This window comes from Kogia breviceps, chromosome 3 (genome assembly GCF_026419965.1).
Source record: "Kogia breviceps isolate mKogBre1 chromosome 3, mKogBre1 haplotype 1, whole genome shotgun sequence".
NCBI lineage: Eukaryota > Metazoa > Chordata > Mammalia > Artiodactyla > Physeteridae > Kogia > Kogia breviceps.
Genome location: NC_081312.1, coordinates 46,202,230 through 46,212,245, shown reverse-complemented (window position 1 = coordinate 46,212,245; position 10,016 = coordinate 46,202,230). Strand labels below are relative to the sequence as shown.

General features: G+C 38.7%; 1 protein-coding gene across 2 annotated transcripts in view; it reads right to left on the bottom strand.

Moving 5' to 3' along the window:
- Nucleotides 1-6,411: 6,411 nt before the first annotated feature.
- WDHD1 (WD repeat and HMG-box DNA binding protein 1) overlaps nt 6,412-10,016 on the bottom strand; it is a 62,951-nt gene continuing 59,346 nt past the window's right edge. The window contains exons 25-26 of one of the 2 annotated variants that reach the window (XM_059055701.2): nt 9,617-9,755; nt 6,412-7,231 (exon numbers count right to left, since the gene is read on the bottom strand). In XM_059055701.2, coding sequence (XP_058911684.1) covers nt 7,031-7,231; nt 9,617-9,755 — 340 coding nt within the window. In that variant the 3' untranslated portion in view covers nt 6,412-7,030. Of the gene's footprint in view, nt 7,269-9,616; nt 9,756-10,016 lie in introns of both variants that reach the window. The other variant, XM_067028445.1, reaches the window with a different exon arrangement.

Here is a 10,016-nt window from a genome sequence, read left to right as displayed (position 1 = left end):
TCTTAAAGAGCTTATAACCCTGTTGGGGGTCAGGAATATAAATTCTCTTCCATTAGCTACAAATGCCTCATTAGGGTTTTTCATTTCCAGTTGTAGGATATCCTCAGATATCCCCTCCCAGTGTTAATATCTTACAGAACGATAGTATAATATAAAAACCAAGAAATTGACACTGAAATAATCTGTACAAGTTATTCAGATTTTACCAGTACAGACTTGTGTGTGTACCTTTATGCAATTTTATCACACGTAAATCCTTGTGAAACCACCACCATAATCAAGATACTCAATTATACCATCACCATAAGACTTGCTCTTATTCATCCCTGTATAGCCACATCCCTCCTTTCCCCATCTTTAACTCTGGCAACCACTAATACATTTTCCATCTCTGTATTATTTCATGAATGTTATATAAATGGAATCATGCAGTGGAATGGAATCAAAACATCCTTTTGAGATTGGCCTTCTTTCACTCAGCTTAATTTTCTTGAGGTTTTTCCAAACTGTTGCTTGTATCAATAGTTTGTTCCTTTTCATTGCTGAGTAGTATACCATGCATGGTATGAATGTACTATAAACTATTTAGTCATTGAGGGACATTTGGATAGTTGCCAGTTTGGTGCTATTAAAAATAAAGCTGCTATGAACAATCATGCACAAGTTCCTGTGTGAAAATAGGTTTTCATTTCTCGGGGGTAAGTGCTTAAGAGGGCAACTGCTGGTTATACAGTAAGTCCCTTTTAGTTTTGAAAGGAACTGCCAAACTGTGTTCTAGAGTGGCTGTACCATTTTACATTCCCACCAGCAACATGAGTGATCCAGTTTCTCTGCATCCTTACTTGTATTTGGTGTTATCATTATATTTCATTTTAGCTGTTCTGATAGGTGTGTAGTGAAACCTCACTGTAGTTTCAATTTGCACTTCTCTAATAATTAATGCTCTTGAACATCTTTTCATGTGTTTGCCTTTTGTATACCCTCTTAGTGAAATGTGTTTTCCTAATTTCTAATTGGATTATATGTTTTGTTTTTAATACTGAGTTTATGAGTTCTTTATATACTCTAGATATGCCCAGCTACTATTTTTAATCAGCTGCTATAACATTTGAGGGAGAAATGATGTCATGAAGAGTCTATCTCACTGCAGCACATTAATACTCCTCCCTCTTTAGAAAAACCATCTATATCAATTCCAATCCAGTTGTTTTCAGAGAGGAACACTCTTTGTGGGGGCCAGTTTCCAATCTTCGGTGAACACTTTATTTGCCACTAATCTGCTCCACACTATTCTTGAAGAATTGGAGTGCCACTCTTCATCTTCCTTTCTCTAGGATTTTTGTTATCAGGGCCACAAAAGCAGCTGAGATAATGTTGACCTGACAATTTTTGTTTGTTTTTAATTTTTTCCTCCCTTTTCCACTTTCACTAAATGTATTTCTTCTGCTCATTTGTTTCTCTGCTTTCCCACTTTAGCTTTCCCCTGCTGTTGTTATGACACTTGCTTCTACATCCCTGTGCAGCTCAGTTCCTCAGATTAAACGATTCTGCTTCTGTGTCCAAATTCCAAATATCAGGGAGAGAGATGGGATCACTGAATACTGGGGTCAGTCGTGCAATTCTGGTGCAGTGTGGCCTGCGGAAGTGACAGCAAGTGATATGTGACTATCCTGGGATGGTTCTCTGAGAAGGAGGTCTGAGCAGAAAATTGCTGTCATTTTTATTACAAGGACGATAGGAGTTAGAGAGATTAAGTGGTTCCTAGAGCCACATAGCTCCAGTGGTAGAGGCAATATATCAACCCTAAGCCTACCGAATTCCAAAGATTATACTGTATCGACTATGCCAATCACCCCACCAACACAGTTCTTGCCCTTGAAAACCTGGGTCTCTTGGTGAGATCAACAAGCATCTACAATTATTGATATAATAGAGACACATACAATCTGACAGAAAAATATACCCGGAGAAAACAGAAGACAGAGGTCTATTAAATGAAATACAATTTACAACTAAAAGAACAGCATTCTTCTCTTTTTAAAAAGTTTGGCAGTAGTTTAAATTTATGCTTATATTATTACCCTCATTATAAAAATACATTAGTGTATTTATTAGCCCTTGGGTGAAATGGTTCAGTAACATACAAAGTTAATTCCATACAGTGTCAGAAAAAAACCAGAATGGGGCTTCCCCGGTGGCGCAGTTGTTGAGAGTCGGCCTGCTGATACAGGAGACACGGGTTCATGCCCCGGTCCCGGAAGATCCCACATACCGAGGAGCGGCTGGGCCCGTGAGCCATGGCCGCTGAGCCTGCGCGTCCAGAGCCTGTGCTCCGCAACGGGAGAGGCCACAACAGTGAGAGGCCCGTGTACCGAAAAAAAAAAAAAAAATCAAATGACTGTAAGTGTGAGAGTTTATTCCTGGACTCTCCATTCCATTGATCTGTAGGTCTATTCTCATGCCAGTACCACACTGTCTTGATTCACATAGCTTTGTAGGTGTTTTTAAATCGGGAAGTATGAATCCTCTAACTTGTTCTTTTTCAATATTATTTTGGCTATTCCAAGCCCCTTGATTTTCTATATGAACATTTGGATTAGCTTGTCATTTTCTACAAAGAAGCCAGCTGGGGTTTTGATAGGATAGCACTGAATCTGTAGATCAGTTTGGGGGGTATTGCCATCTTAACACTAGTAAGTCTTCTGCTCCCTAAACACAGATCTTTCCATTTATTTGGGTCTTCTTGTATGTCTTTCAACAATGTTTTGTAGTTCAAAGAATAAGTTTTGCACTTGTTAAATTTATTCCTAAGTATTTTAGTCTTTTTTGTAGAAACTTGTTCATCGGAATTTTCCAACTTACTGTAAGAAAGCTGTTTAAAAGTCTTGTATTAGTCAGTGTTCAACTGGAGAAACAGAACCGGTAGGATATATATATTGATTTATTGCAAGAAATTGACACACATGATTATGGAGGCTGGAAGGCAGGTCTGAAATCCCAAACCATAGGGTAGACCTTCAGGAAAGGCAGGCTGAAAAATCTCAAGGCATGAGTGGAAGCTGTGATCTACAGGTGTGGTATCTTTTTCTCCCTCAGGGAAATATCAGTTCCGCTCTTAAAGCCTTTCAACTGATTGAGTTGGGACCACGCAGACTATCTAGGATAATCTCTTACTTAAAGTCAACTGATTATGAACTTTAAAACAATCTGTAAAATACCTTCACAGCAACACATAGGTTAGTGTTTGACTGAATAACAACTGTAGCCTAGCCAGTTGACACATAAAACTGACCATCATAAGCCTCTTACCTTTAAAAAATCTGTAGTTTTTTTAGTTAATTTCCTTTTCATTCCTAATACTACTTATTCATGCTTTTCTCTTTGCATCATGATTAATCTTGTCAGATATTTTTCTAATTTATCAGTCTTTCAAAGAACCAACTTTTGGCTTTCTGATTCCATTATGTTTACTTTCTACTCCATAAGTTTTTGCCCTTTATGACACAGCTCCAGAGTAGGTAGAAATTGGTGTCAATTACAGGAACACTATAAGCAAAAGGCCACACTTTAAACTGCAGGCTTGAGTTGTTTTGCTTTTTCCTTTACGCCTCTACTCAGCATGAATTTGGACTGCACACCTATGTAAAAAAACAAAAGAAACCACATATACAGAAAAAAGCCTAATGACATACACTAAAATGTTAACAGTGGTTATCTCTAGATATTAGGATTAGGGATGATGTTCTTCCTCACTCTTTCCTGTATTAAATAAAGTACATACTTCTGGGCTTCCCTGGTGGCGCAGTGGTTGAGAGTCCGCCTGCTAATGCAGGGGACACAGTTTCGTGGCCTGGTCCGGGAAGATCCCACATGCTGCGGAACGGCTGGGCCCGTGAGCCATGGCCGCTGAGCCTGCGCGTCCGGAGCCTGTGCTCTGCAACGGGAGAGGCCACAACAGTGAGAGACCCACATACTGGGAAAAAAAAAAAAAAAAAAAAAAGTACATACTTCTAATAATCAAATATAATTCAATATTCTTTTTTAAAAAAATATTTTTTTGTTTGTTTATTTATTTGGCTGCATTGGGTCTTCATTGTTGGGTCTTTGATGCTGCATGCAGGCTTTCTCTGGCTGTGGCGAGCAGGGGCTTCTCTTGCTGCGGAGCATTGGCTCTGGGAGCACGGGCTTCAGTAGCTGTAGCACGCGGGCTCAGCAGTTGTGGCTCACGGGCTCTAGAGTGCAGGCTCAGTAGCTGTGGTGCAAGGGCTTAGTTGCTCTACGGCATGTGGGATCTTCCTGGACCAGGGCTCGAACATGTGCCCCCTTCATTGGCAGGCAGATTCTTAACCACTGAACCATCAGGGAAGTCCCAATTCAACATTCTTGATAGATCCTAGATTTGGGGGTCGGGGGAGGCTAAAAAGGGTACTTTGGGGGAAATTTTTAAAAAATATTTATTTATTTATTTATTTGGCTGCGCCAGGTTTTAGTTGTAGCATGTGGGATCCAGTTCTCCAACCAGGGATTGAACTCAGGCCCCCTGCACTGGGAGTGTGCAGTCTTGCCCACTGGACCACCAGGGAAGTCCCAAAGATATTTTTTTCTTAAAAGAAGTTTAAGGGCTTCCCTGGTGGTGCAGTGGTTGAGAGTCCGCCTGCCGATGCAGGGGACGCGGGTTCGTGCCCCGGTCCGGGAAGATCCCACATGCCGCGGAGAGGCTGGGCCCGTGAGCCATGGCCGCTGAGCCTGCGCGTCCGGAGCCTGTGCTCCACAACGGGAGAGGCCACAACAGTGAGAGGCCCGCGTACCGCAAAAAAAAAAAAAAAAAAAAAAAAAAAAAAGAAGTTTAATATTATATAGAAAAGGAATAAGTATGATATTTCTTGGTTTCAAAGTTCTGATTTGTAAGTTAAACCAGGTCAATACAAAAACCTTCCTTCAACCAAACAAAAGTAGGAGATTAAAAAAACCTTTTGCAGGGACTTCCCTAGTGGTCCAGTGGTTAAGACTCCACACTTCCACTCCAGGGGGTACGGGTTCGATCCCTGGTTGGGGAACTAAGATCCTGCATGCCACATGGTGTGGCCAAAGGAACAAAAGAAAGAAAAAAACCTTTTGCAAATCCTTGGTGTTATCAGGTTCCTATGGATCTGAAATATAACACTCAAGGATCATATCCTTAAGTATTATACACTGTGGTAATAAGCAAGTTGAGGAAGTAAAAACAAAATACATGTCTAGGGGCTTCCCTGGTGGCGCAGTGGTTGAGAGTCCGCCTGCCGATGCGGGAGACACGGGTTCGTGTCCCGGTCCGGGAAGATCCCACATGCCGCGGAGCGACTAAGCCCGTGAGCCGGTGTGTCCGGAGCCTGTGCTCCGCAACGGGAGAGGCCACAGCAGTGAGAGGCCCGCATACCGAAAAAAAAAAAAAAAAAAAAAAAAAAAAAAAAAAAAAAAAAAAAATACATGTCTATAAACATGCTTTCCAAAGTAATATAAATAAACTTTTACTTCAGGATCTTGAAATCGAAATTAATTCATACATAATTAATTCAGAATCAAACCTAATGACAAAGCAAGATGAACCAGCCAACAGCATAGTAACAATATGTATATAAAACATTACTATGTGCCAGGTAAGTGCTTTTACCTCATTTAATTCTCATAACAACCCTCTAAAGTAGTTACTATTGATATACCCATTTTACAGATGAGTGGATAAAGGCTAGAACTTGCCCAAGGTTATTTAGCTGGTAGTACTGCAGTGGTCCTTTGAGCCCAGGTAGCCTGGCTTTGAAATCTGTGCTCCTAACCTCTATGCTACAATGTTTCTCAATACCAGCTACTAACTAAAAAATCAGAAATGTATTCCTTCACAACCTTAATCATCATGAGACAAGGAATATCCTTTGGCTCCTATACATCTATATTTTCAACGTATTTTGTTCCTTCCAACTTATAAAACTACCCTCTATTTTGAGCCACCTGATTTTATTTTACTGCTATCCCCCTACCCCAACCCCACCCCTTGTACTTTGCCCTCATTAAGTGGCTGCATTTGTATTAAGTTCTGCTTAGAATACTAACCAAAAAATGTATGAACTGCTTAATTAAATCTTGTTTGTTCAAAATAAAAGAGGAGTTAAACACTTCCCATTACTCTTCAACCACTCTCTTATCAAGGCTTCAAAGACTTGCTCAGAAAAGCACTGCTGATGCTGATAACCAGAGTAGCTTACCAGGACCACATTATGCGCTGGGCTGCAATGCTATCAAAATAGTATCTTCAATTCTCTTCTGTGTGTATACTCTGTAATAGGATGGGGGGTGGTAGAAATTACAGTAATAAATATAAAATATATTTTCTAGAAACACTTCCATTTCATGGAAATGCAATGTGAAGACCATATCAAGCTAAATATGGAAATGTGAAAGTTTTATTTAAAAAAAAGCTACACAAATAATTAAAAGTAAGATATGAAGAAACTGCCAAAACAAACAAAAGGTCTCATCTACAAAACTATTTACACGTTTAGGGCCCATCCTAAAAAAAAAACATGGTCCCCTGGGGCCAGTATAGACATAGAGAGCAGTCTATGGTAGCACACTTGGGAAGAGGAGTTCTGTAGTACTTCCCAGTACATGACATGAACCAAACAAGTAAAACCCTACAAGGTACTTCAATGTTCAGAGGTTTTAAGACCTTGGCTTTGATAATTTTTAAGGTAAGACACACAAAAAAATCAGCTTCCAATGGGACATGACAGTGGCCTCCAGTCAGTGACCATGACCACAATGCTTCTGAATGGCCCTCCATTTGGGGGCAGAGCAATCTGAAGAGATGATAGTTCTTACAGATGCCCTGCTACCTACACCAATATAATTACTACATTATCTTATAAAGACAAACAGCAGTCTTTAAACTCTTTTACAAATATATAAAGAGTTTCCTAAAGATTTTTTTTAAAAGGTCTAGATTCATCAAAGATGAGTAAAAAATCCATTACTTTCCTAAGTACACTTCCTTACTCTATTCCTGATTAAATGCAAAAGCTGACAGTTTCTGATTTGTAGAAAGATCTAAAGGTTTTTGCTTTTTAGGCAAATTCAGATTCTCCTTCGTTTTTTCTTTCTGGTTTTCAGTTTCGTGACTATCATCGACCACACGTTTTCGTTTCTTTTCTTCAGCTCCATCATTTGCAGTTCCTCCTTTGGCCTTGGCAGCCCATGCCTTTATAAAAATATTGCAGGAGAAAAGTTTTTAGGCACTAACAAAGAAATAGGAAGGACATGATTTCGTTACTTTTGCAGGCAACATTCCTTTATGTAAAGCAGCATAATTAGCACTTGAATTGTTAAACTAGTCATTAAGGGTTCTCATTTTTTTATTTTTAAACAAATCTCTTATTACTTAATTGCAGGGCACGTTAAAAAATTTACATTCTACCTCTATAATATTTCAGTCTAAACTCTGCTTGTATTTAACCATATTAAGTGCAAAACACTATAACTGCAGGTACTTTTTTAAAAAGAAAACCTTTTATTTTAAGATTATTATAGATTTCAATGCAGTTGTAGGAAATAATACAGAAAGCCACCGTGTTCCCTTTACTCAGTTTCCCTCAATGGTTGCATCTTGCAAAACTGTAGTGTGCTATTACAACTAGGATATTGACATTGATAATATCCCCTTTTTTATTTCTACTTGTTTGTGTGTGTATAATTCTATTGTAGGCTGTGTATTTACCACCGCATTCAGAATATAGAAGAGTAGTTCCATAAGCATGAGGATCCCACATGTTGCCCCACCCCACTACTCTCCCAAGCCCTAACCCCTGGCAATCAGTTCTCTGTCCTTCATCCCCATCACTTTGTCATATCAGGAACGTTATATACAGTATACGCTCTTTGGGGATTGGTTTCTACTCACTAAGCAAGAATCTAAAAAGCTTCACTCATTTCATTTACCTCTTAAACCTCTTTTAATCTATAACAATTCCTCCTCCTCCTACTTTATTCTCCTTCCCAGTCATTTTTGTTGAAAAGGGACCATTTGAAATGTAGTATTTTTCACATCAACAGACTGGATTTAAGAAATGTTTAAGGTTTACACTAAAAGTATTGACTACATTGTTAGGTATTCAAAAACACAATCACAACTTTTGCCAAGTCTCTTCCTCTTTTCCTAATAAGATCTTATTCAATCAGATGTCATTTTATCTAATTCTTTACAATTTTTATCCTTTTATAAATACTTATAAAAAATGAGAAATATAAAAGGAGGCTAGAGGTGGTAAGACCAGTTTCTAGCTTCCTCATTTTGCAATACTTTTATTCATAAAAACCAGCTTATCAAGGTAAGTAACTGTCACAAGGTGCCCATGCTGCATGCAGTCATTCCTAGGGAAGGGAAGTCTGAGATTTATTGATACAACACACACAATCCTTCCCCTTGCAAGAGAAAGCTGCTCTTAGCCTTCTTTCTCATGGCAGAAACTGACATATGAGGAGCAACAGGTACAAGCCACCTGTCCTAATTTCCACATGAAAGGCTAGAACAGAACATCAGATTCTCCCCTAACCCGAGAAAATATTTGCAAATGAATCAACGGACAATCAAAGGATTAATCTCCAAAATATATAAACAGCTCATGCAACTCAATATAAAAAAAAAAAAAACCCAATCGAAAAATGGGCAGAAGACCTAAACAGACATTTCTCCAAAGAAGATATACAGATGGCCAAGAGGCATGTGAAAAGCTGCTCAACATCACAATTATTAGAGAACTGCAAATCAAAACTACAATGATGTAGCACCTCACACAGGTTAGAAAGGGCATCATCAGAAAATCTACAAACAATAAATGCCGGAGAGGGTGTGGAGAAAAGGGAACCCTCTTGCACTGTTGGTGGGAATGTAAACTGATACAGCCACTATGGAGAACAGTATGGAGGTTCCTCAAAAAACTAAAAATAGAGTTGCCATATGACCCAGCAATCCCACTACTGGGCATATACCCAGAGAAAACCATAATTCAAAAAGACACATGCACCCCAATGTTCACTGCAGCACTATTTACAATAGCCAGTTTGTGGAAGCAACCTAAATGCCCATCGACAGATGAATGGATAAAGAAGATGTGGTACTTATATACAACGGAATATTACTCAACCATAAAAACGAATGAAATTGGGTCATTTATAGAGATGTGGATGGACCTAGAGATTGTCATACAGAGTGAAGTAAGTCAGAAAGAGAAGAACAAATATCGTATATTAACGCATATATGTGGAACCTGGAAAAATGGTACAGATGAACTGGTGTGCAAGGCAGAAATAGAGACACAGATGTAGAGAACAAACGTATGGACAGCAAGGGGGGAAAGCGAGGGCGGGGGGATGAACTGGGAGATTGGGATTGATATATATATATACACTAATATGTATAAAATAGATAACTAATAAGAATCTGCTGTATAGCACAGGGAACTCCACTTCACTGTACAGTAGAAACTAACACAACATTGTAAAACAACTATACCCCAATTAAAAAAAAAAAAAAAAAACCCTGGGAATTCACTAAAGTCTCAATCTCAGTACAATTATCCTTACTTACCTTCCTTTCTTCAGTTGACAATACTCTAAATCGAACCATTCCTTCTTTTATTATGTCTGCTTCATCTGAAAAGTCAGGATTGTCAGACAAAATATTACATCTGTTTTCTTCCAGCCACATCTGGAACCCAGTCTTTGGCCTAAAATAGCAGTTATGTAAAAAAATTTTATAATTAAGACACAGTCTTAAAGTGCTTCATGATTTTTCAGGTTAGTGATTAACCATTAGCATACCTATATATAAAGTAAGAGAGACACAGTTAATTACACTTGTTAATATTCATAATTACATATTACTTAAAACTGCCTAGAGACTGTAGGAATAATGAGCTGAAAAAATCCTTTATAAGATCAATTCAAAGGGATTACTCACATCTGTATTTTCCAAGTGCAGCAAAACT